Source organism: Schistocerca cancellata, chromosome 1, assembly GCF_023864275.1.
Source record: "Schistocerca cancellata isolate TAMUIC-IGC-003103 chromosome 1, iqSchCanc2.1, whole genome shotgun sequence".
Taxonomy (NCBI): domain Eukaryota; kingdom Metazoa; phylum Arthropoda; class Insecta; order Orthoptera; family Acrididae; genus Schistocerca; species Schistocerca cancellata.
Window position 1 is genome coordinate 1171317039 of NC_064626.1, and position 27681 is coordinate 1171344719.

The following is a 27681-nucleotide window of genomic DNA, read 5'->3' on the forward strand; positions in this document are numbered from 1 at the left end:
AAAATAAGAATGTAAACAGATAGCGCTGTTTTAATGAAAATTATTTGAACGGGGAAGAAGTCAGAGTTACTGGACGAGAAAAATAATTTTCGGTTGTTATTTGGTGCATAGCAAGAAAGCAAGATACAACGGATAAAGCAAAAAGCCATTATTTACTGCGTTCTACGTATTGTCCAGATGTGTTTGGAAGTCCATGTTTTCTCGAGCAAATGAGCGCATATATTCTGAAATGTTTGGATGACACTCTTCCTATTCTTTCAGTTCTCAGGAGTGTAGAGAATTTTCCACATGACCGTTGACAAGAACTTCCGCTATGTATTATGCGTCAGTCATCAATAAACTCTATTGTCATTGCTTGTTCCAACATTTTGTTACTGTAGTTTGATTTTTTCGTGAATAGGATAGTCTCTCACAACCTCGCTTTCACCAATCACAAGTCAAGCTGCACAGCAGACAGCTCTCACAACACCGGCTATTTTGGCGCTGATGTTTAAACGGAAATAGCCACTCAAAACAGACAAGACCCACAATCAGTACGGGAAGAAAACGCCAGGGGCGCTGCAGTTGACGCACTTGTCTCGAGTAGTTAACTGATACAAGAAAGTCGACCGTTTAGAAGGATTATAACAGTTTCGTCGTGGCTGTACCTGCAGCGACAGAAGACGTCACAATAAGAAGAGATAGAAACGGCATTCAGTTTTCTCGAGGAGTAACAGGAGATCATGCTTTGAGAGGAAGTCCCTCATGCTCAGTATTTTATAGTGCTTCATACTCTCTCTGTTAGTGCCTGACCATCGGTGCTGTACATCACACCTTGTACAGGGTGAGCACAAAGTCTTGCCCTGATTATAACAATTTATTACAGAATAGCCGTTTGACATAATAATTTACATTTGATGCCATTACATAGGATAGTGTTACTAGTTTTTTTAAGACCACTTACGTTAGTAGACCTCAACGTGTGCTACCTTGGTAGCTCGGAGAATGTCGAGGCGGTATTCCAGTTCCCGCCAGGTGTTTCGTAACATGTGTTCTGTTACAGTACCCACAGCAGCTTGTATACTAGCCTTCAGTTCGTAGACGTCAACAACTGGTGTGACGAAGACTCTGCCCTTGATACAGTCCAAGAAAAAAAGTCAAGGGGCGTAATGTCTGGAGAGCGGGGTGGACAGGGTGTTGGACCGTTCCTTCCAATCCACCGATCCGGAAATGTTTCATCCAGGAAATCACGCACTATCAAAGTCCAGTGGGAAAGGGGGGGGGGGGGGGAGAGGGTGCTCAATCTTGCTAGAAAATTATCCATAGTTGATATTCTTCTAACTGTGGGTGCAATGAACTGTTGCAAAACGTCTAAGTAAATGTTAGCGGTAATGGATTTTTCCGCGTAGAAAACGGTCCAAAAACCTTGTTATACACGAGGCCGCACCAAACATTCACTTTTTCGCTGTCTCGCTGTAACTGTACAGTAGCATGTGGAGACTCTGAACCCCATATACGGACATTATGCCTATTTACCATTCCACTGACATGAAAGGTGGATTCATCGGTAAAGCATATGCGATTTAAGTAATCGTTAGCGCCATCAATCCTATTGAGAATCTCAGTTGCAAATTCAGCACGTGTCAGCAAAACATTCGGTTGCAAGGACTGCACGATTTGCACTTTTCAAGCATGCAACCTAAGCCTTTCATGAAGAATCTTCACCACACTGCTTGTGGTATTTGAAGTTCACGTGATGCTTGACGAGTTGATTTAGACGGACTCCGTTGAAAGGATTGCCGAACTCGTTCAACAGCTGCATGACTCACACGAGGCTGCCACTTTAAGGACGATCGTCAACGCTGCCTGTTTCGCTAAACTTTGCATAGCTTTACTGATTTAACGTCAGGAGGGCTGCGTCCATAAGAAGCCCGAAATTTACGCTGAACACTGATGGGCGATTTCGTTTCGTGAAACCAAAGCACACATCGCGCTTTCTCCTGCTTCGACGCCATTCCGCCAGCAACTAACGTGACCTAACAGACCGCGTCGGTGTTGTGGAGCACTAGCGCCATCTATTGGTCACAACAACTAGTAACACTAACCTAAGTAACGGCATCAAATGTAACTTATTATATCAAACGGTTATTCTGTTATAAATTTTTGTAATCAGGCAAGACTTTGTGCTCACCCTGTATATCGAAGTGCTGGATGCCGGTATCTCTCAGCTTGCAAATGTTTGAAGAATGTTGTAGCAAACTTCCTGAAGCTACTGACTGAATAATACTTTTGCTATTGGTTTCATCAGCCTGATCATCAGACGGACACTTTAAATTCATTTTAGCGCAAGACTGGCAGTGACCGAGCAAAAATCAGTCATCATTTACGGAATCACAGTTACTGTAAGTATGCGCTTTCCCAAACATTTTCTGAAAAATTAATGTAGAGGATATGAAACAGTCCTGGCAAATTAAAGCTATGTCCGAGACCAGAACGCGATCCCTTATTTCTTTTCCTTTATTTCATTTCGTTCGTTGCTTTTTGTCACCCGTTAAAGTTCATCGTTGATCTATTCACTCAGTTTTTTTTATTACAGAGGGCAGCTAACCCTCTGACCGAACACGCTGAGCTAAGGCGTCAGTGATCGGGGGACCTACACCTTTCGTCATCCTAGAAGAGTTGGCGACCCAACTCCTAATTGGTCCATCATTGACATCATCACAGATCTTTCAACACGCTACATTCACCAGTCAACGTTACTATGCCACTGTACTGCTTCCCCATGTGCCTCTTTCCAGTGGTGCATTCAGCTCTGACTTCATTTTTTTGTGGGCGAGAAGTGTGGCAGAAACGCCACAGCGGGCTGCTAGATTTATTACCAATAGGTTTGATTGACACGCAAGTATTACGGATATGCTTCGGGAACTCAAATGCGAACTGCTGGAAGTAAGGCGACGTTCTTTTTGAGGAACGCTATTGAGAAAATTTAAAGAACCGTCATTTGAAGGTAACTGCAGTACCATCAAACTGCTGCGAACTTTCAGTTCGCCTAAGGACCACGAAAATCAGGTAACAGAAATTACGAGTAGTACAGAGTCGCATACATATCCGATTTTCCACTCGCTCTGTTTGCGAGTGGAACAGGAAAGGGAATCTTTAGTACTGGTACAAAGTACCCTCCGCCGCGCACCGTATGGTGGCTTGCGGAGCACGTATGTAGATGTAGATGTATTTGACCGTCTCTACCCAAGCCATGTTCCTAATCCATTAGTGATGAAAACATTTCTATACGACTTTCTTGCGTTCACAACGCCAGATTTGCACCTGGTGGCCAAAACTGGAACTAATTTTTTTTCCAGTGTAAACCGGTTCCGCATTAACGAGTTTGAATATCTAGCACGTTTCGCTGACAAACGATAATTACTGCCCACATCGTACCTCTGTGAGTACTTGCACTTCAGTTGTAGCTGGCAGCGGAGGCCGAGCGGTTCTAGGCGCTACAGTCCGGAACCGCGCTGCTGCTACGGTCGCAGATTCGAATCCTCCCTCGGGCATGGATGTGTGTGATGTCCTTAGGTTAGTTAGGTTTAAGTAGCTCTAAGTCTAGGGGACTGATTGTGACGCTACAACGCAGTCCTTGCTATGAATTTTTTCGCTTACTTAACACATGAAACTGTTTGTCTACGATGTATTGTCTAGTGTAGATATGTATTGTAAATACTATGTTTAAATTATGTAATATTTAACACTGGCAAGTCAGGGCATATTTAGTTAACGTTGAAGTCAGAGAGATTGTTTTGTCGTGCCGCTGGGCGCGGGAGCGCGCCAGCGGGTAGTAGTAACAGTGACGCTGTGCTCGGAGTAAGACGTACAGTCGAGTGTTGCTATTCCTAGCTGTGTTACATCTAACGGCTAGTATGTGGATCTAAGTACGACGGAAAAGTAATGGTCGGCATATCTGGAAGCATGACCGGGCAAGTTATTATGAATTAATGGGCACAGTGCTGAAGAAACGAGGACTTAAATGTGAAGCGCACTGTGGGCCCAAGCCGCAACAGTAAAAGCCCGCTGACACATTGCGTCGCTGCCGTGGACTTCCGTCGATCCACCGACAACGAGGGAAGCAAGATCTACGTAATTTTCGTACGATCAAATTGTAGAAGGCTTCCCAGTGACTGTGCTTTTCTCTGAAGCTGAAAAATTAATAACAAGCACTTTATAATCGAAGTGTTGCAGTTACATTCCGCACGACAATAATACCAAGTAGGTTCCTTCCGACCCTTACCTTATTGAACCGAGCGTGTCACGCCATTATCAAGAGAAAATATGATAATTATCAAATTATTTGCATAGACGGCGAAGAGTAAATTTCAGACTGGTTATCGTAGTTAATTGTTGCACTTAATAAGCTTACGCCAACCGTAGTAACTTAATAATAGACTGAAGTAATAAATTTGATTATTAAGATTTATTTCAATGCATATTCAGCTAAAGTTAGTTCAAGGATATTTCATGAAAAATGGTTCAAATGGCTCTGAGCACTATGGGACTCAACTGCGGTGGTCATTAGTCCCCTAGAACTTAAAACTACTTAAACCTAACTAACCTAAGGACATCACACACACCCATGCCCGAGGCAAGATTCGAACCTGCGACCGTAGCAGCAGCGCGGCTCCGGACTGGAGCGCCTAGAACCGCACGGCCACCGCGGCCGGCGATATTTCATGAAACTATAAAGCTTATTCCACCTGACAATCCCCCAATTAATGAATTATTATCATTCAAAACATAGTTAATTATTGGCAATATATTTCATTATCGGTAGATTAAACAGTGCAAAGTACCTAATTTTAAAGACAGAATGACAGTCAATTATTCAAAATCTCGATAGATAATTATCTGTGTTGTCAGCATTGCACTTAGCTGACAAATTATGAACAAAATAATTATCAAAATACTTATTGAAAGTTAACCATTAATGTTTAAGTGTAGTTAGAGTGTTATGACATTATTTTATATGACTACTGAGCCTGACACAGCACTTACGTAAAAGTTCCCGTTCCACCTGCTGCGCTACAAACGGGTAAACTTTATTTTTGACTCAATTATTCACGTACTTAACAGTACTGTCGCTCGTCAGTTGAGCTGGCGACCGATTTTTTAATTGCTTTTACAGCTTAAACATTTCTTTCGGCAAAATTTCCGCTGGCAAATTTTATTTCCAAATTATTTCCATTACTTCATTTACTGATCGTTATTGAATGAAATTACTCATTCCCTGTTTCCCGCGGAATAATCGTTATTTACTTCGGATTCGGATGCCTCATCCCGACGCGGGTCAAAATTCATAATTCACGGTCATTGTCAACTAGTAATTTCGCAAATCCCGGGAAGCAGGGGGGTGTTATATGATGACCTCAGATGTTAAGTCCCATAGTGCTTAGTGCCATTTGAAACATTTTGTAACCACCCGGTAGCATTAACTAATAAGCGAAGAGAAGTAGATGGGACATCCTGTGTGCAGCTAGCGTGCTTTTGCGATTCATGTCGCTGCAGCCGGCGTTACCTTGTTGATGGGCAGGATGTAGGCCTCGATGTAGCAGCGCTCGGCAGGGTCGATGCTTGGATGCTTGGCCGGCGAGTCGGCGACCAGCAGGAACCAGGGGATGCACCAGAGCAGGCCGACGGCGCCGAAGGAGTAGAAGGCGAGCGGCCAACCGCCGGCCATCTCGCACATGGCGCCCGTCAGCGCCATCGACGCGATGATGCCGATGTACATCCCTGCCGGCGAACGCAACCAATAAGTGGTACTCTGACAGGGTGCCCACACGTAACAGTACAGGCTACTCTACACTGAAGCGTCAAAGAAACTACACTCCTGGAAATTTAAATAAGAACACCGTGAATTCATTGTCCCAGGAAGGGGAAACTTTATTGACACATTCCTGGGGTCAGATACATCACATGATCACACTGACAGAACCACAGGCACATAGACACAGGCAACAGAGCATGCACAATGTCGGCACTAGTACAGTGTATATCCACCTTTCGCAGCAATGCAGGCTGCTATTCTCCCATGGAGACGATCGTAGAGATGCTGGATGTAGTCCTGTGGAACGGCTTGCCATGCCATTTCCACCTGGCGCCTCAGTTGGACCAGCGTTCGTGCTGGACGTGCAGACCGCGTGAGACGACGCTTCATCCAGTCCCAAACATGCTCAATGGGGGACCGATCCGGAGATCTTGCTGGCCAGGGTAGTTGACTTACACCTTCTAGAGCACGTTGGGTGGCACGGGATACATGCGGACGTGCATTGTCCTGTTGGAACAGCAAGTTCCCTTGCCGGTCTAGGAATGGTAGAACGATGGGTTCGATGACGGTTTGGATGTACCGTGCACTATTCAGTGTCCCCTCGACGATCACCAGTGGTGTACGGCCAGTGTAGGAGATCGCTCCCCACACCATGATGCCGGGTGTTGGCCGTGTGTGCCTCGGTCGTATGCAGTCCTGATTGTGGCGCTCACCTGCACGGCGCCAAACACGCATACGACCATCATTGGCACCAAGGCAGAAGCAACTCTCATCGCTGAAGACGACACGTCTCCATTCGTCCCTCCATTCACGCCTGTCGCGACACCACTGGAGGCGGGCTGCACGATGTTGGGGCGTGAGCGGAAGACGGCCTAACGGTGTGCGGGACCGTAGCCCAGCTTCATGGAGACGGTTGCGAATGGTCCTCGCCGATACCCCAGGAGCAACAGTGTCCCTAATTTGCTGGGAAGTGGCGGTGCGGTCCCCTACGGCACTGCGTAGGATCCTACGGTCTTGGCGTGCATCCGTGCGTCGCTGCGGTCCGGTCCCGGGTTGATGGGCACGTGCACCTTCCGCCGACCACTGGCGACAACATCGATGTACTGTGGAGACCTCACGCCCCACGTGTTGAGCAATTCGGCGGTACGTCCACCCGGCCTCCCGCATGCCCACTATACGCCCTCGCTCAAAGTCCGTCAACTGCACATACGGTTCACGTCCACGCTGTCGCGGCATGCTACCAGTGTTAAAGACTGCGATGGAGCTCCGTTTGCCACGGCAAACTGGCTGACACTGACGGCGGCGGTGCACAAATGCTGCGCAGCTAGCGCCATTCGACGGCCAACACCGCGGTTCCTGGTGTGTCCGCTGTGCCGTGCGTGTGATCATTGCTTGTACAGCCCTCTCGCAGTGACCGGAGCAAGTATGGTGGGTCTGACACACCGGTGTCAATGTGTTCTTTTTTCCATTTCCAGGAGTGTAGTATAGGCGTGCGTATTCAAATACAGAGATGTGTAAACAGGCAGAATACGGCGCTGCGGTCGGCAACGCCTATATAACACAACAACTGTCTGGCACAATTCTTAAATCGATTACTGCTGCTACAATGGCAGGTTTTCAAGGTTTAAGTGAGTTTGGACGTGGTGTTATAGTCGGCACACGGGCGATGGGACACAGCAGCTCCGAGGTAGCGATGAAGTGGGAATTTTTCCGTACGGACATTTCACGAGGGTACCGTGAATATCAGGAATCCTGTAAAACGTCAAATCTCCGACATTGCTGCGGCCGGAAAGAGATCCTGCAAGAATGGGACCAACGACGACTAAAGAGGATCGTTCCCGCAAATTGCTGCAGATTCCAATGCTGGGCCGTCAACATGTGTCAGCGTACGAACCATTCAACGAAACATCATCGACATTGGCTTTCGGAGCCGAAGACGCACTCGTGTACCTTTGATGACTGCACGACACAAAGCTTTATGCCTCGCCTGGGCCCGTCAAGACCGACGTTGGACTGTTGACGACTGGAAACATGTGGCCTGGTCGAACGACTCTCATTTCATATTGTATCGATCGGATGGCAGTGTACGGGTGTGGAGACAACTTATGAGTCCATGGACCCTGCATGTCAGCAGGTGGAGGCTCTGTAATGGTGTGGGGCGTGTACAGCTTGAGTGATATGGGATCCCTGATACGTCTAGATACGGCTCCGACTCCGGCAAAACATCAAATCTCCGACATTGCTGCGGCCGGAAAAAGACCTTACAGGAACGGGATCAACAACTGAAGAGAGTTGTTCAACATGACAGAAGTGCAACCCTTTCGCAAGTTGCTGCAGATTTCAATGCTAGGCCGTCAACAAGTGTCAGCGTGTGAACCATTCAGCGAAACATCATGGATATGAGGTTTTGGAGCCGAAGGTCAACTCGTGTACTCTTGATGACTGCAAGACACAAAGCTTTATGCCTCACCTGAGACTATCAACACTGACATTGGACTGTCGATGACAGGAAACATGTTGCCTGGTCGGACGAGTCTCGTTTCAAGTTGTATCAAGCGGATGAACGTGTAAGGGTATGGAGACAACCTCATGAATGCATGTCAACAGGACACAGTTCAAACTGGTAGAGTTTCTGTAACTGTGGGCGGGTGCAGTTGGAGTAATAGGGGACCCCATGAGACGTCTAGATACGACTCTGACTGGTCAAACACGCGCAAGCATCCTATCTGATCACCTGCATCCATTCGTGTCCACTGCGCATTCCGACGGACTTGGGCAATTACAGTCGGACAATGCGACACCCCATACGTCCAGAATTGTTACAGAAAGGCTCCATGAACAATATTATGAGTTTAAACACTTCCTCACTACTTCAGACATTAGTCGAGTCCATGCGACGTCGTGTTCCGGCACTTGTGCGTGCTCGTGGGGGGTCCTACACGATATCAGGCAGGTGTACCACATCCTTTGGCTCTTCAGTGTATATTACCGAAATGCTCAAACGGGCATGTGGGCTCATGGTCCAGTTGTAGGTTGCCTATCTAACAGCAAACTTTTGATTTGCTATATTTCATACATACATATGATTGAAAATGTATAATGGAACTCAACAATAGTTCATCTTTTGCCACTTACAGTACTTGTCGATACAGTTAAGAAAGGGATTATCCGATAGACTTTATAAATACACTAAAAGAACCCAAGAAAGAAACAAAAAACAATAGACGCACCACGAAGGAATTATCCGATTGGGACGGAAATCAGTACATGTTATGTAAATCTACAGGCAAACAAATGACTACAATATCAGAGAAACTGGATGATTTAATCAAGAGAAAGAGCTTCAAGAGCTTCACAAATCTAGGGAGTCAGTAACGTGTTGGCCCACCTCTGGCCCCTTATACAACCGGTCAATACGGTTGGTACGCAGTGATAAAGTTGTTGGATGGCCTGAGGAATGTCGTGCCAAATTCTGTCTAACTGGCGCGTTAGATCTTCAGAATACCGAGTTCGTTGGAAGGCCCTGCCCATGATGCTCAAAACATTCTCAACTGGGGAGACATTTGGAGACGTTGCTTGCCAAAGCAAGGTTTGGCAAGTGAAATGTAAGCCCAGGATGGCTTGCCATGAAGGGCAACAAAACGGGGCGTAGAAAATCGTCGAGGTACCGCCGTGCTGTAAGGATGTCGCGGATGACAACGGAAGTGGTCCTGCTGTGAATATAAACTGCAGTCCAGCCCATCACTCCTGGTTGTTGAGCCGTATGATGGTTGGCAGTCATGTTGGCATCCAACCACTGTCCGGAGCGTCTTCAGACAGGTCTTCACTGGTCGAAGACAATTCTACTCCAGTCAATGACAGTACATGCCAAAGACTTCTCTGGAGACGCCCAGGACAGAAGTATGATACTAATGTGACTGTCGCCCACCATTTCTTTTCGTAGCAGGACCGCTTTGGATGTCATCCGCGGGACCCTTACAGCACAGCGGTACCTCGACGATATCCTACGCCCCGCCATGTCCTTCTTGGCAAGCCATCTTGGGCTTGCATTTCAGCAAGATAATGACCCCTGCACACGACGATAGTTTCTACTGATTATCTTCGTCTTTACCAGAGCACATCTTGGCCAGCAACGCCGATGGATCTGTCCCGAATTGAGAATGTGTGGAGCAATATTGGCATTTAATTCCAACAGCGTCCGGATTTTGATGATTTAACGTGCCAATTGTACAGATTTTTCCACGATGTACTTCAGGAGCACATCCAGCAACTCAGGCAATCAGTGAAAGCTGAACAACCGTCGTATAAGAGCCAGAGATGGATCAACGCGTTATTCACCCGCTCAGTTTGAGAAACTTTTATTCTCTTGAATAAATCATCCAATTATCCTGAAATTATAATTACTTCTTTCTATGTACATGTGCATCACTTCTACCGATTTCCGTCCAGTTCGGATGATTCCTTCGTGGTGTGTCGTCTTTTTGTTTTGTCTTAGATTGTGTACTATACAGTACAAACATATTCAAAATTGTTATTATGTCACATGTCGTATATTTTAAGTAACATGACTAATATGACTTTTATAATTTTTCAAGGAACTTAAGTATTTTTCATATATTGAATTTATTTCGAAATTTGTTTATATAACGTTATTTCTGTTTGAAATTATCAACACTAAAAATTGTTAATTATGGACTTTCGGAATAACTTAACGGAAGATACTTAATAACATAGTCATTTGTAATATAAAATATTTTATTTAATATATAAACCATCTTTGATCTTCTTGGTTAGTAGTTGGAAGTCGTTGCTGGTGGGAGCGAGGCGTAATTTTTGCCGCACACTGCCAAGTACTTCAGTTCTGAATTTATGATTTTTATTCTTGGAAACTAATTCAAATGCTTCTGTATGATGAAAATAGCGAGTGTAATTTCGCACTGTGGTATTTTTTTACTTGGATAAACTTATTTTGAAGAGAAGGTATAATTTTTGATTTGTGGAACCGTTGTGACTATTTATAATGAAGAAGTTCCGAGTTTGAAGACAACCTGGAAAGATTAACAGTTACTATATGTGAAGTGAAGGCAGTAAATCAGCAGATAAATGAATTTTAACCAGGCGGTGTTCGTGTCTGGATGGTACTACCCAGACGTAACTTACTCTTTCAGAGAGCCACGTTTTTCCTCGAGGACCGACAGGAAACAGATGAAGAGTTGAATTTTTATTGTGTGACATTCTTTCTCATTCGTTTGGCTGCACTACACTGGCGTTGTCTCTGCTACAATGGAGTGTTTCATTTTAAACACAGCTAAAGTCATTTTTAAAGTTTTTAATTTTAATTGTTTCTTATTTATGGATTCTTCCAGTATTTCCTGGTAGAACAATTCCATATTTAAGGTTGAATAACAAGTACAATGTTTTTGTTCTACTGATTATTGTTTCTTTCAGACTGCGTCAAACTTGTTTTTTACCGTTTAAATTACACATTATACCATGGACAAAGTTCAACAGGACAGTGCTCGTCCACACATTGGACTCGTCTCTCTATGGACAGTATGCGATGTGTTGAGGTTTTCCAGTGGTGTGCAAAAGTCCTAAGTCTGTCCCCGATTGAACACTTGTGGCATCAGATCTGATGTTAACATCATTCCAGAGCCAGTATCCAGAATGTCAAAGACCAATCACAACAGCTGTGGGCCAGCTAGCCACAGTAGAGATACAGTGGCTTTATAACGCCGTTCTTTACCGAATCAGTGCATGGATCCAGGCCAAAAGCGGGTGCAATGTCGTACTGATAAGTGACTCTCGCTGCCAAGTCCTTTGTAAATTTGATTCGATTTTGTAGTCACTAAAATGACACCATATACCCTAAACCAGTGAAATTTCATTTTGTTTCCTCTTCCCCTTCGGAATAGTTCACTTCTTTTTGTCAGCCAGTGTATCTAAAATTCGTCGTGAGATTGTGCCCTCATGTTTGTCTGTGTTCCATTGCTTGAAAGCTAGGAAAGTTGTTAAAATTGAAAAATTGCAAACAGTATGGAGCTATAGGTATGGGGTGGCGCCAGTTCTAAGTTAAGCAAGCTTACAATTGCACTACGTAGGTAAGGAACAATGATCCCGAAGATAATATTTTATTAGGCGGTTCGCAAAGCAGAACATTTGTAACATAGTAATATGTGACCGGATTGCGCAATCTCACAGAGAAGTGGCAAGAGTCTTTTATCAGGAATCCTTTGGAGAACAGGGAGCGAATTATCTTGTTGCTTTAGTACCAAAGAATATCTTCTCCGTAGTGCTCGGGTGATTTCGCGACTGTATTGATGTACAGATTGAATAACGGTGACGTCAACAGGCCAAATTTGCTGAAAGAAGTTATCTTATTTGAAACATGATCGAGTTCGAGCGTATCTTTCTATTCTCAGGTGTTTTACATACATTGTGCACACTCTGGTTGCAGTGCGCTGTAGAGTAATCCGCTAATAGGAACAGTTTTGATATGATACCGTAATATTATTAATACATCAACCATAATGGCGAAAAAATTTGTCAGATAGATTGCTCGTTTCCTGTATAGGTGGCATATATGCAACTTGTGCCGGGATGTGCGGAATCGTTTGTAACTTAGATACATTATTCTAGTAAAGACAGTGAAGAGCCGTGCCTGATGTCACGTAGGACCCCTGCAAGCACGCAGAAGTGCCAGAATACGTCGTGGCATGGACTCGACTAATGTCTGGAGTAGCGCTGGAGGGAACTGAACCGTGAATCATGCAGAGCTGTCCATAAATCCGTAAGAGTACGAGGCGGTGGAGATCTCTTTTCAACAGCACGTTGCAAGGCATCTCAGATATGCCCAATAATGTTCATATTTGGGGAGTTTGGTGACCAGCGGAAGTCTTTAAGGTGACAAGAATGTTCCTGAAGCCACTCTGTAGCAATTTTGGACCTGTGGGGTGCCGCATTGTTCTACTGGAATTGTCCAAGTCCGTCGGAATACACAATGGACATGAACGGATACTGGTGATCAGAGAGGATGCTTACGTACGTGTCACCTATCCGAGTCGTATCTAGACGTTGTCAGAGTCGTATCTAGACGAATCGGGTGCTACATATCACTCAAGCTGGACACGCTCCACACCATTACAGAGCCTACACCAGCTTGAAAAGTCCCTTGCTGACATGCAGGGTCCACGGACTCATACGTTGTCTACCAGTACACGTCCATCCGCTCGATACAATTTGAAACGAGACTCGTCCGACAGGCAACAAGTTTCTAGCGATCAACAATCCAATGTTGGTGTTGACGGACCCAGGCGAAGCGTAAATCATCGTGTAGTGTAGTTGTTAAGGGTACACGAATGGGCCTTTGGCTTGGAAATCCCATATCGATGATGTTTCGTTGAATGGTTCTCACACTTGTTGACAGCCCAGCACTGAAATCTGGAGCAATTTGCGGAAGGGCTGCACTTCTGTCTCGCTGGACGATTCTCTTTAGTTGTCGTTGGTCCCATTCTTGCAGAATCTTTTTCCGGCCACAGCGATGTCGGAGATTTGATGTTTTACCGGATTCCTGATATTCATGGTACCCCCGTGAAATGTCCGTACGGGAAAATCCCCACTTCATCGTTACCTCGGAGATGGGAGTGCCATCGCTCGTGCGCCGACTATAACCCCATGCTCGAACTCACTTAAATCCTGACAACCAGCCACTGTAACAGCAGTAGCCGATCTAACAATTGCTCCAGATATCTGTTGTCTTATGCAGGGGTTGCCGACCACAGCGCCGTATTCTGCCTATTTATATATCTCTGTATTTGAATATGCATGCTTATACCAGTTTCTTTGGCGCTTCAGTGTACATTATTCTAATTAAACAAGATTTTGCTTTTTGTTTTACATTAAATTCTTATATTTAATTATGTATAATTATTAATGTCAGTAGACAGATTTCAATATGGCGAAGGAGTTTGTTGTGTACAAAAGATGTAACAGATCAATTTTAAATCGGCCCCATCGATACACCAGGACACAACCCAGATAGATGTTTCCTAATGACATGTTTCGAATGACTATTACGACGCCTAATTATTCTTAATCTATTTAAAAAGTTTTTCTTCCGTTACATATCTAAACGGACAGGTAAGTGTTACGCGTTAGGTCAAAGTCCATTGATATCAGGTCAGTGAGGATCTAGAAAGGAAGGAGGCACAAATTGACTACAGTCTTCTCGGCGGAATCGTCTTTATGCTGACTCTAAACGTTTTAGAGAAAGAACAGACCACTCAGTCGAGATGTATGGATTGCGTCTGCTTCCGACTGCTAGACAAGTGTCGTAACGATTGCGCCATGTCGTTCAGCGACTGCTGTTGAGTCAGGCAGCTGAGCGAGGTAGACATCTGATATGTGTGCCAGGTTAATGACCAATTACGTGGTCCAAAACCCAGTCGAAGTCTTTTCAGGCGCTTACGAAACCCATTTGGGTCTCGAACGTCATTTCCTCCTCAGATACACGTTGCACAATCAACTTAAGGCGTAAATATACGAAACACTGATTTCTTGGTTGCTAAGTAGCAACAGACATAGTGTGTACAAGGATTTCGTCACTTCAATTTAATGTCCCTGGCAAAAGAGAATATTACAGCGTACTGAGAGAGGGTACAACTACACTCCTGGAAATGGAAAAAAGAACACATTGACACCGGTGTGTCAGACCCACCATACTTGCTCCGGACACTGCGAGAGGGCTGTACAAGCAATGATCACACGCACGGCACAGCGGACACACCAGGAACCGCAGTGTTGGCCGTCGAATGGCGCTAGCTGCGCAGCATTTGTGCACCGCCGCCGTCAGTGTCAGCCAGTTTGCCGTGGCATACGGAGCTCCATCGCAGTCTTTAACACTGGTAGCATGCCGCGACAGCGTGGACGTGAACCGTATGTGCAGTTGACGGACTTCGAGCGAGGGCGTATAGTGGGCATGCGGGAGGCCGGGTGGACGTACCGCCGAATTGCTCAACACATGGGGCGTGAGGTCTCCACAGTACATCGATGTTGTCGCCAGTGGTCGGCGGAAGGTGCACGTGCCCGTCGACCTGGGACCGGACCGCAGCGACGCACGGATGCACGCCAAGACCGTAGGATCCTACGCAGTGCCGTAGGGGACCGCACCGCCACTTCCCAGCAAATTAGGGACACTGTCGCTCCTGGGGTATCGGCGAGGACCATTCGCAACCGTCTCCATGAAGCTGGGCTACGGTCCCGCACACCGTTAGGCCGTCTTCCGCTCACGCCCCAACATCGTGCAGCCCGCCTCCAGTGGTGTCGCGACAGGCGTGAATGCAGGGACGAATGGAGACGTGTCGTCTTCAGCGATGAGAGTCGCTTCTGCCTTGGTGCCAATGATGGTCGTATGCGTGTTTGGCGCCGTGCAGGTGAGCGCCACAATCAGGACTGCATACGACCGAGGCACACAGGGCCAACACCCGGCATCATGGTGTGGGGAGCGATCTCCTACACTGGCCGTACACCACTGGTGATCGTCGAGGGGACACTGAATAGTGCACGGTACATCCAAACCGTCATCGAACCCATCGTTGTACCATTCCTAGACCGGCAAGGGAACTTGCTGTTCCAACAGGACAATGCACGTCCGCATGTATCCCGTGCCACCCAACGTGCTCTAGAAGGTGTAAGTCAACTACCCTGGCCAGCAAGATCTCCGGATCTGTCCCCCATTGAGCATGTTTGGGACTGGATGAAGCGTCGTCTCACGCGGTCTGCACGTCCAGCACGAACGCTGGTCCAACTGAGGCGCCAGGTGGAAATGGCATGGCAAACCGTTCCACAGGACTACATCCAGCATCTCTACGATCGTCTCCATGGGAGAATAGCAGCCTGCATTGCTGCGAAAGGTGGATATACACTGTACTAGTGCCGACATTGTGCATGCTCTGTTGCCTGTGTCTATGTGCCTGTGGTTCTGTCAGTGTGATCATGTGATGTATCTGACCCCAGGAATGTGTCAATAAAGTTTCCCCTTCCTGGGACAATGAATTCACGGTGTTCTTATTTCAATTTCCAGGAGTGCATTTTACGATACTACACTGAAAAGCCGAAGAAACTGGTATAGGCAAGCGTATTCAAATACAGAGGTATGGAAACAGGCAGAATTTGGCGCTGGGGTCGGCTACGCTTCTATAAGGCAACAAGTGTATGACGCAGTTGTTGTAGTTACTGCTGTTACAATGGCAAGTTACCAAGATTTAAACTAGATTGAACGTGGTGTTACAGTCGGCGCACGAGCGATGGGATACAGTATCTCCGAGGTAGCGATAAAGTGGGGATTTTCCCGAACGACCATTTCACGAGTGTACCGTGTATATCAGGAATCCTGTAAAACGTCAAATAAGTCTCCGATATCGCTGCGGCAGGAAGCAGAGCCTGCAAGAACGGGACCAACGACGACTAAAGAGAATCGTTGCCGCAAATTGCTGCACATTTCAATGCTGGGCCGTCAACAAGTGTCAGCGTGCGAACCATTCAACGAAACATCATCGAGATTGGCTTTCGGAGCCGAAGACCCACTCGTGTACCTTCGACGACTGCGCGACACAAAGCTAAATGCCTCGCCTGAGCCCGTCAAGACCAACATTGGACTATTGATGACTGGAAACATATTGCCTGGTCGGACGAGTCTCGTTTCATATTGTAGCGAGCGGATGGAAGTGTACTGGTGTGGAGACAACTTATGCGTCCATGGACCCTGCATGTCAGCAGGGGACTTTTCAAGGGGGTGGAGGCTCTGTAGTGGTGATGGAGTGGTATGGGATCCCTGATACTTCTAAATACGACTCAGACGAGTGACACGTACGTAAGCATCCTTTCTGATCTCCTGCATCTATTCATGTTCAGTGTGCATTCCGGCGGACTTGGACAATTCCAGCAGGATAATGCGATACCCCACGCGTCCGAAATTGCTACAGAGTAGCTCCAGAGACACTATTCTGAGTTTAAACATTTCCGATTCTCACCGTACTCTTCAGAAAAGAAAATTATTGAACACGTCTGGGATGCCTAGCAAAGTGCTTTTCAAAGGAGATCTCCACCCTTTCGTACTGTTACGGATTTATGGACAGCTCTGTAGGATTCATGGTGTCAGTTCCATCCAGCACTACTTCAGACATTAGTCGAGTCCATGTCACGTCATGCTGCGGCACTTCTGCGTGCTCGTGGGGAGCCTACACGATATTAGGCAGGTGTACGAGTTTCTTTGGCTCTTAAGTTTATAAATCATACTCATCTAAAATATTACGAGCCTCTTGTTCACATCGAAATTCGTACCTAATCCAATCGAAACAATCTTCTAGGATCTCGGTGGCGCGTTTATTTTTTACTAACAACCGGAAAGAAACGCCAAAAAACACGGAGCGGACAGTTAGGATTCAACCTCCTGTTGACGACGACTTTTTAAAGAAAGAGGGGACTGATTAAGGACAGGGAAGGTATATGCGCTTGCTGGCTTTCTTGGCGTATTCCAATGATGAAATCTCTCGGGTGATCAGCCCATCATCTTCGCCTGACGATCATCGAAGCGTTGCGACGAGACGACGCCACCAATCGGCTGATCACCCGAGAAGATATCATGATAGGGAAAGTGTTCTTTTCAAAGGAATCATAGCGTCGTTCGCCACTGCCGATTTAGGGAAATCGCTCGTAGGAAAAGCACCCCAGACGAAATTATAATTCCTGCCAGACCATATGCAGGTTTCAGAAATCACTTCCATTGCGAAACTTCCTGGCAGATTAAAACTGTGTGCCCGACCGAGACTCGAACTCGGGACCTTTGCCTTCGAGTCTCGGTCGGGCACACAGTTTTAATCTGCCAGGAAGTTTCATATCAGCGCACACTCCGCAGCAGAGTGAAAATCTCATTCTGGAAACATCCCCCAGGCTGTGGCTAAGCCATGTCTCCGTGTATCCTTTCTTTCAGGAGTGCTAGTTCTGCAAGGTTCGCAGGAGAGCTTCTGTAAAGTTTGGAAGGTAGGAGACGAGATACTGGCAGAAGTAAAGCTGTGAGGACCGGGCGAGAGTCGTGCTTAGGTAGCTCAGATGGTAGAGCACTTGCCCGGGAAAGGCAAAGGTCCCGAGTTCGAGTCTCGGTCGGGCACACAGTTTTAATCTGCCAGAAAGTTTCATATCAGCGCACACTCCGCTGCAGAGTGAAAATCTCATTCTGGCACTTCCATGTCATTTACAGGTGGCGAATCATCCTGTCTGATGGACAAAGAAGCTTCTACCACACTCGTATCAACCCTGTCTTGACGTATGCATTAATGTTATCACTGCCATTTGTCTTTGGATTTCTGCATTCTATTATTGAATTTTTGAACCAATTAAACAACTTTTTCGCAGCCTGTGAGACATTTAAGAAAAAACATAGGCGTATCAAATAAGATCACTTGAACCTTTGTTGTTGTTGTTGGGTTGTTTTTGGGGAAGGAGACCAGACAGCGAGGTCATCGGTCTCATCGTATTAGGGAAGGACGGGGAAGGAAGTCGGCCGTGCCCTTTGAAAGGAACCATCCCGGCATTTGCCTGGAGAGATTTAGGGAAATCACGGAAAACATAAATCAGGATGGCCGGACGCGGTATTGAACCGTCGTCCTCCCGAATGCGAGTCCAGTGTCTAACCACTGCGCCACCTCGCTCGGTCTTGATCCTTTCGGGGATCTTTGAAGCTTTGGTGCACAGTGTTGAGTCTACATTACCTCCAACTATGTCGGAAGCACTAAATTGGTTGGATTTGTGTAACACAAATTGTTATTTATTTCCATTTTGTTTTCCTCTATTTGGATCTGCGTTGCTGCAGCTGTCGATATTTCGTAAATTTTGATGAGTATTATCTTTAGAATGAAATTTTCACTCTGCAGTCGTGTGTGAGCTGATAAGAAACTTCCTGGGAGATTAAAGCTGCGTGCCGGACCGAGACTGGAGTTCTGCTGGAGTTCTGGACTTTTACCTTTTGTGGACAAGTGCTCTACCGACTGAGCTACCCAAGAACGACTTATGACCCTTCCTCATAGTTTTACTTCGACCAGTACCTCGTCTACTACCATCCAAACTGCACAGAAGTTCTCCTGTGAAACTTAGCAGGACTAGCACTCGTCGAAGAAAGGTAAGAAAGAGATGAGGTAGCGGCGGAAGTAAATCTGTGAGGTCGGGTCCTATGTTGTGCTCGTGTAGTTCAGTCAGAAGAGCACTTGCTCGCGAAAGCCAAAAGTCCCGCATTTGAATCTCGCTCCGGTGCATACAATTTAATTTACCAGGACGCGCAAACTACGCTGCAGAGTGATAACTTCATTCTGGAACATCTTTCACCCCTCACCCCTCCCCCCTCCCCTAGGCTGTGGCTAAGTTGCGTCTTCGCAAAATCCTTTCTTCCGTGAGTGCTAGTCATGCAAATTTCGCAGCAAAACTGCAGAGTTAGGAAGGTAGGAGATGTGGTAGGGCGGAAGTAAAACTGTGAGGTCCGGTCCTGGTTCGTGCTTGGGTAACTCAAGTCGATTGTGATCTTGTCCCATAAAGGCAAAGATCCCGAGTTAGAGTCTTGGTGTTGCATACAGTTTTAACCTTCCAGTAAGTTGAATATCCTTTGATGTTGGACGGAAAAACATGTTAGTATGATGTTCTGGTAACAGACGTTACTTGAATGCCTCGAGTCAGAAATGCGGTGCTTCTTATGAGATCGATGGCTGATGCACGTGCGAGAGAAAACACATTTCTGAAGAAGCCAGACGTAGGTGTCAAGGAGTTTACCACATACATTTGAAGATTCTGTGTCGTTAAGGAAATGAGTTCGGAGTAGTTAAGTGAATATGCATGATGAAGACGCAGATATCTCTGTATTCCAGACGAACCGGAATATCCACGAAAGTGTGTGAGCTAAAGCCGAATATGGAATGCGGCCCACTTTCCGTATGACTGTTCGAAATGTGGTCCACTGAATTTTACTGCAAGTATCTAAAATAACATAGGACAAACTTTTCAAGGAAACGTATTTTTGAAACTGTTGCATGGAGAAAGGACGCAAGAGACTTCTAATATGGATTAAGAGATTCCACAATAAAATTATTATGGTATTAGAAATAATGCGACCTCAGACGAAGGAAGTGCCATCTGGGCGGTACACAGATTTAAATGCCTAACGCCACATTGCGGCTTTCGATAGGCGGCTTTGGATAGTAAATAGAGACAGTGAAAAATGAACAGAAAAGTTACAACAAATTCGTCAATTGCTCTTAGCTAACGTTTCCTTGGATTCCATTCACATTGAATTCTCAACATTCAACAAATTTTACTTTGAGAGATCTGCTGTGTCTGGCGAAGAAAGAGTAACCGAATTGGTTATGTTTGTTAACCACTGTTTTTTTTGTCTCCATACCAATACACGTCCATCCGCTCGATACAATTTGAAATGACGCTCGTCCGACCAGGCAACATGTTTCCAGCGATCAAAAGTTCATTGTCGGTGTTGACGGACCCAGGCGAGGCGTAAATGTTCGTGTAGTGCAGTCATCAAGGGTACACGAGTGGGCCTTCGGCTCGGAAATCCCATATCGATGATGATTCATTGAATGGTTCGCACGTGGACACTTGTCGATGGCCCAGCATTGAAATCTGGCGCAATTTACGGAAGGGTTGCACTTGTGTCACGCTGAACGATTGGTCCCATTCTTGCAGGATCTTTTTCCGGCTGCAGCGATGTCGGAGATTTGATGTTTTACCGGATTCCTGATATTCACGGTACACTCGTGAAATGGTCGTGCGGGAAAAATCCCCACTTCATCGCTACCTCGGAGATACTGTGTTCCATCGCTCGTGTGTGGACTATAACTCCACGTTCAATTTCACTCACATCTTGATAACCTGCCATTGTAGCAGCAGTAAATGATGTAACAACTGCGCCAGACACTTGTTGTCTTATATAGGCGATACCGACAGCGGCGATGTATTCTGAGTGTTTCATATTTCTGTATTTGAATACGCATGCCTATACCAGTAGCTCTGGCGTTTCAGTGTATGATAACGACACCATTATCAATCTTTAAACTTCCTAAATGGCGTGAAATAGCCCACAAAAACATATAACCAATGTGACTGCTGTCTTTGTTCACCAGTTTGTGTATAATCAATGTGCAAAATAGCCCTGTGAAGGGATCCTATTGTGAACTAACTATTAATCAGACTTGTCACGAATCAGAAAGATACTTAAAACTGTTGTTGCGTTACGCTTTTGCACCGAATTCTCAATTGCTTAGAAGTGTGACCTCTTTCAAATATGGGTTCCTTATCAGCGCACAATACAACTCTACAATTCCACAAATGAAAACGGTGGAACACTAAACGTGGACCTTCTGCACCGAAACACACATAGATTCTAAAATGAACAAGATGTTAGACAGATAATAATAAACAGAACTAAATACAACGTGACGTATTTATTTTATATAAAATACATAGGATTGTACAGCCAACCGGTAGCACCTAACTGGTAGGTACATTGATCTAGGTTTCGACATCTACTGGGGGTGTCTTAATAACCGAAATTTTGATAAATCGTAAAATTACATTGCTAAAAAGAATTGGTCAGAATTTAGAGCAGCTATTCTCAAGTCAAAAGTGAAATATAACGTTCTAGCTTTTGCCGCGTGTGCCCAACTGGGAACAACATCAGACTGTCATATAAAATAGTAGCGATGGTGGAGAGAGAGCTTTGGTCTTAATAATATTAATTTTTCTGGAGTTTTGGATAAATATAGGATTAATAAATAACTGTGAAACAGCATTGGCTTCAAAGAGTGGCATTGTAGTGGTTTTCATCAAGCACTTGGAGCAGAATCGAAAGCAAGGAAATATTAGAGTTGGTGGAAGAAGAAGGTCATGTTAGTATTCCGCATCCCCTGGACACCTCCAATGAGGGAGCACTGACTCGTTTTCAAACGATGAGAAAGTAACTGGATTCAGCATATTCGGAGAACCTCTCTATCATCGTGTAAAGGGACTTCCGAGAGAAGACGTCAATTGAGATAATCAGCGCGATCTTTACTTAGCTCAGGTGAACAAGTGAGGAAGAAAAGAAAGGACAATAAATTTCTCGAAGAAACCATTCCAGTATTCGCCTCACATATGGCTGGGAACTGAGCTGGACTCCATCCGTAGACATGTCGAAGTTTTAACACTGCTGTTTCACTGTAAGTGTAATGATGCTATCAGCTCTAGTAACTTTATTAGTCTAGAACTCTTTTCTGCGATGAGAGGCCTTGTTTAGCATGGCGGTCTGCTCCTGTCACTATTCTTATTTTCCGTGTTTGTGAACATACACATTTTTATCGTACTTTTTTCTGAAGTCTGTTCCTGTCCTGACCAATTCTTCACGCGAGCTAAATAAGGAGGAAGCGCGGTGATTAACTCAGATGGCTACTACTCGGGTAATTCCCTACACGTGGATATCCAACTGTGCTTAAGTCTATTACTTCACACGAAGAAATGATGGCTATCGACAGGTAGTCTCATATTGATTCCATATTTCTAAATTTCCAGTAGGCTTTTGATAGCGTTATTTACAAGCGCCTTCTGACCACACTGTGAGCCTATGGAATATCGTATCAGTTGTGCGACTGGGTTCGTGATGTCTTGTGAGAAAGGCCACAGTTCACAGTAATTGACGGAAGTCCTCTAGCGAAACATAAGTGATGTCTGGACTTGCCCGAGGAAGTTTTATAGGCCCTCTACTACTCTTAATCTGTGTAAACGGTTTAGGGACAATCTGAGCAACCCTCTTAGATCGTTGATGACGCTGTGGTATACCGTCAAGTCAATTCATGGGAAGATCAAAACGAGTTGATATCTGTATGGTGCGATAAGTGTCAGTTGCCCCTAAACAATAGGAAGTGTGACATCTTCCGCATAAGAACTGAAAAAATTTCGTTTAAATTTCGTTTACTGATAAATAACGCAAATTTAAATTTTTTAGATTCAACTAAATATATGGATTACAATAACAAACAACTTAAATTGCAACCATCTCGTAATACCCGTATTTGTTATGGGAAAGACGAACCAAAGACTACGTTTTATTAGCAGAACACTAAGGAGACGCGACAAATCTATTAGAGACTGCCCAAACTTCGCTTGTCCGTCCTCTTGTGCGGCACTGCGGCGTTGTATGGACTCTTCAAAGAAGGGCAGCTCTTTTGTATTATAGTGAAAATGGGGGTAAAGAGTCACAGGTATGATAAGCGAGTTGGGATGGCAATAATTAAAACAAAGGCGCTTTCAAATGCAGCAAGATCGCTTCACAAAATTTGAATCACCAACTGTCTCCTGCCAATGCGAAAATATTTTGTTGACTCCCACCTACGTAGGAAGAAATTGGCTTCATAATACAAATGCTCAAATGTGTGTGAATTCCTAAGGAACCAAACTGCTGAGGTCATCGGTCCCTAGACTTACACACTACTTCAACTATACTTAGCCACTACTTAAACTAACTTATGCTAAGAACAACACACACACCCATGCCCGAGGGAGAACTCGAACCTCCGGTGGGAGGGGCCGCGCAATCCGTGACATGTCGCCTAAAACCGCGCGGTCACGTCGCGCGGCTTCATAATACACATTGAAACAAAAAAGAGGAAGTCAATAACGCGTTGGTCCACCTCGACCATTACGCAATCAATTATACAGCTTGGCATTGACTGATAGAGTTCTCCGATATCGTCTTGAGGGATATCGTGACAAATTCTGTCCAATTGGCGCGTTAGATCGCCAAATTCCCGATCTGGTTGGAGGGCGACTGTCAGGTTGACATCCCATCGCTGTCTGGGGCAACGCCAGACACGTCTTCGTTTGTCATCCAGGCTCAGTTCAAAGCGAGACTCGTCACTGAAGACAATTCTACTAAAGTCAATGAAATTTCAGGCCGAAGATACGTTTGGGGAAGCAGCGCGCTAACGCGCTACTTCCTGGACTCGGGTAGGCACGCCAGCCCCGGATCGAATCCGCCCGGCGGATTAACGACGAGGGCCGGTGTGCCGGCCAGCCTGACTGTGGGTTTTAGGCGGATTTCCACATCCCGCTAGGTGAATACCGGGCTGGTCCCCACGTTCCGCCTCAGTTACACGAGTCGCAGACATTTGAAACACGTCCGCACTATTTCACGATTTAAACTAGTCGCAGACAGTTGGGGTACACTGATTTCGTCCTGGGGGGTATCGGATGGCGGCAGGAAGGGCATTCGACCATCCCTAACACTAACACTGCCAAATCCATTGTAACCACGCCGACCCTGCGATCTCTGCGGGACTATGGCGTAAGCGAAAGAAAGAAAGAATACGTTTGGTGAAGCTCAGGACAGCGGTCGGATACCAACCTGAATGTCGCCTGCATACCGCCCAGCAACCCAGAGTGATGGTCTGGGGTGTCATATCTTTTCATAGCAGGACCCCTTTGGATGTCCTCCGAGTCACCCTTACAGCGCAGCGGTACTTCGGCGATATTCTACGCTCCACGTTATTGCCCTTCACGGCAAGCCATCCTCGGCTTCCATTTCAGCAAGATAATGCCACCCCGCACACGGCGAGGCTTTCTACTGCTTGTCTTCATGTTTGCCAAACCCTACCTTGGTCGGCAAGTTCGCAAGATCTTTCCCCAGTTGAGAACGTTTACAGCATTATGGGCAGTGCACTCCAACCATCTCGGGATTTTGATTAACTAACGCGCCAGTCGGACAGAATTTGGTACGATATCCTTCAGGATGGCATCTAATAACTTAACAACTCTCTCAATCAATACCAAGCCGATACCTGACTGCATAAGGGGCAAAGATGGACCAGCGCTTTGTTGACTTGCTCAATTTATGAAGCTCTTTCTCTTGACTAAATCATCCAATTTTTCTGAAATTGTAATGATTTGCTTGTCTGTACATGTACATGTACATCACGTCTAACGAATAATTCCTTGTGGTCCTTTAGAGAAACCTGGGCTCGCACAGAAAGATTTAAACATTCATTTTTTCCATGTGCCATTAGAGAGTGGAATGGTATGTATATATTGTGATAGTAGTTTTATTTACGAAGAAACAGTCAGTCATGGTTGCAGGTACGTATTTATTATTTATTTACCAATAACACGTTTCGCCTGCTTCAGATATCTTCAGACTGGCCTTCACATAGAAATATACATTTCGTTATAAGTGTTTTGACCCCTATTTTGCAATGCTGGAGTTACTAGCAAGCAATTGCAATATTAAGTGGTTTTAGGTACATAAGATACCGAGCTCACAGAACGTCCCAGCAAATAATGCGTTCGGTATCAACTGGCTTCAATTGGCTCTGAGCACTATGGGACTTAACTTCTGAGGTCATCAGTCCCCTAGAACTTAGAACTACTTAAACCTAACTAACGTAAGACCATCACACACACCCATGCCCGAGGCAGGATTCGAACCTGCGACCGTAGCGGTCGCGCGGTTCTAGACTGTAGCGCCTAGAACCGCTCGGCCACACTGGCCGGCTGTTCGGTATCAACATGTACCTAACACCACCAAATATTCAGTAAGTCGTGTTGCAGTTGCTTGCTAGTTACTCCAGCTTTTCAAAATGCAGTCATATCACTTGCAACAAAATCTAATTTTTGGTGTAGGGAAATTTGAAGCTGCCTGAATCAGACGAAACGCGTCATTGGTAAATAGATAATAAATACATCCCTGCAACCAAGACTAACTGTTCCTTCATCGTATATTACTGATTGCTGTACCATCCCAGCCGTGTGTTGGAAAATAGTTTTTTTTACCCTTTGCCAAAAAATTAACCGTGTAAATGTAGATGCAGCATTTTTAGGTTCGTATTTTTCTTTCGTATGTTGGGCATTTCAACATAAAGCTTGTTAAAACAAATTGCTTGATGAGCTGTGCATGGCTCGCGTTCCCGCCATCATGTATTTTACACCCTGTTTTTAACGTACTTCCAACTCACTACGTTAATTTAAATTACTACTGTCACTGAGCTGCTGCTTTGCCTAGCTAGCAGCGCGTATCGATATATCCCCTCTCGTAGTATCTTTGCTCGACTGATACTACTTCCCGGTCGTTGCCTGTCGTAAGGAGTTCGGGTCGCGAGTTCGGGCTGCCAGTCAGTTGGAACATGTCTGGAGAGCAGTCCGGACCTGCCAGTCGGGGAGTTGCAAAGCAGCAGTAGTGCAGTCGGGTTGGAGCAGTGAGGTCTGCGTCGACATGGCTCGCCCGACCATTGCCGCCACGCATCACTTGAGGCGGGCCATGGTCTTGGTGGATCGTCGGTCGGTCGTCCTACCGGACGACGCGTCTTGGCTCTCCGATCGTTCAGGAATCGGCTCTGTGTGTGTGTGTGTGTGTGTGTGTGTGTGCGCATCGACTCCCGATTTGTCTTCGTGCGTGCTTAGTTACTGTTGGGTATCGTTCAGGTCTTCGTCCAAGTGTTTGTCAGGTTGTGTGTGTAGTTGGTGTTATTTCCACTGACGACTATTTTAGATGTCGGCATTCTGAAGGGGAGACGGTCGGTTGCTGCGGATCAGGGAAGTTACCTTCGTGCGGTGCAGTCGGCTGGGTCCACTGGCGGTCCCTGCGCAGTGTCGGAGCGTGTGTGGAGCTGTCTGATCGCTACGAGCTTCGTGGTTCACCGAACCAGGACGTCAAAGTTGAGTAGTGGTTTCAACTACCCAAGCCACATCAATTCACGTTTTGTTTGGTTCGTTTCGGTGGTTCGCTGTTGGGGAGGTTTTCCTATGAGCAACACTGAGTGACTGTATTGCTGAAATTTAGCCGCTATGCGGTGGAATTAACTATATTGGTTGACTACAATTCAAGTGCACCAGCGGGATTTTCTGCCTTGTGGCCGTTAGTGTTCTGGTTACGTGCCCTGGCCACTAACCTAATCTCAGGCAGTGTCCATGCCTTACCTGTTGTCAATGTCCAACACGGTGTGTAGTTTTGACAGCTTAATACATATACATATTTGATTGTGGATAATCATGCTTGTAACATTTTGTGTTTGAGTTCTCATGTACCGATTGGTGGCAAACAAGTCGATTGTCGGTCGATCCATGGCTGTTCCTTGGTTGGGTTCCGACGGATCAAGTGTAGCTGGGCTCACCACCTGCCTCACCTAAGTGAACGAGGGCAGACCGACCCCCTGGAAGCTTCTGAGTGCTGTTGTCTTTACTGTCTTTCTCAGCGGTGTTTAATTGTCTGTTAATAATCCATCATAGCCAATGGTTTAAAAAATTCTTGGTTTTACTGTGTTTTATGTAAGTAAGTTTGAATTCCGGCAAGTGGATATTTACTAAAGGTTATTGCCGTTTTGTTATCTTTTGTTTTAGTCCGGTTTCGGCTACTTAAAACTTAAGGCTTATGGTTATAATTTTTTTTAATTTTGGAAAATTAATTGTGGTTGTTCAGCCTTGGAACCTTATTCTTAAAATCGCCTTTCAAGCTGAAACATTGCTACTTGGAACCTTATTCTTAAAATTATATTTAGAGCTTAAACATTGCGGCCTTCTGCCTTTGAAAGGTTATGGTAATTTATTTTAAAATTTTGAAAACTTTACTGTGGGCCTTCAGCCGTTTGTATTGCATCTTGTTTATGTTTGTCTACCCACCCTTACCTTGAGGCTTTCAGCCTAGCTGTCGTATACATACACTCCTGGAAATGGAAAAAAGAACACATTGACACCGGTGTGTCAGGCCCACCATACTTGCTCCGGACACTGCGAGAGGGCTGTACAAGCAATGATCACACGCACGGCACAGCGGACACACCAGGAACCGCGGTGTTGGCCGTCGAATGGCGCTA

At 45.6% G+C, this 27681-nt stretch overlaps 1 protein-coding gene across 1 annotated transcript in view; it reads right to left on the bottom strand.

Annotated features, from left to right (window-relative positions):
- The window catches only part of LOC126163380 (sialin-like), a 161056-nt gene that overhangs the window by 48991 nt on the left and 84384 nt on the right, over window positions 1-27681 (bottom strand). Inside the window, exon 5 of the mRNA XM_049920172.1 lies at window positions 5546-5760. Coding sequence (XP_049776129.1) covers window positions 5546-5760 — 215 coding nt within the window. The remainder of the gene's footprint in view (window positions 1-5545; window positions 5761-27681) is intronic.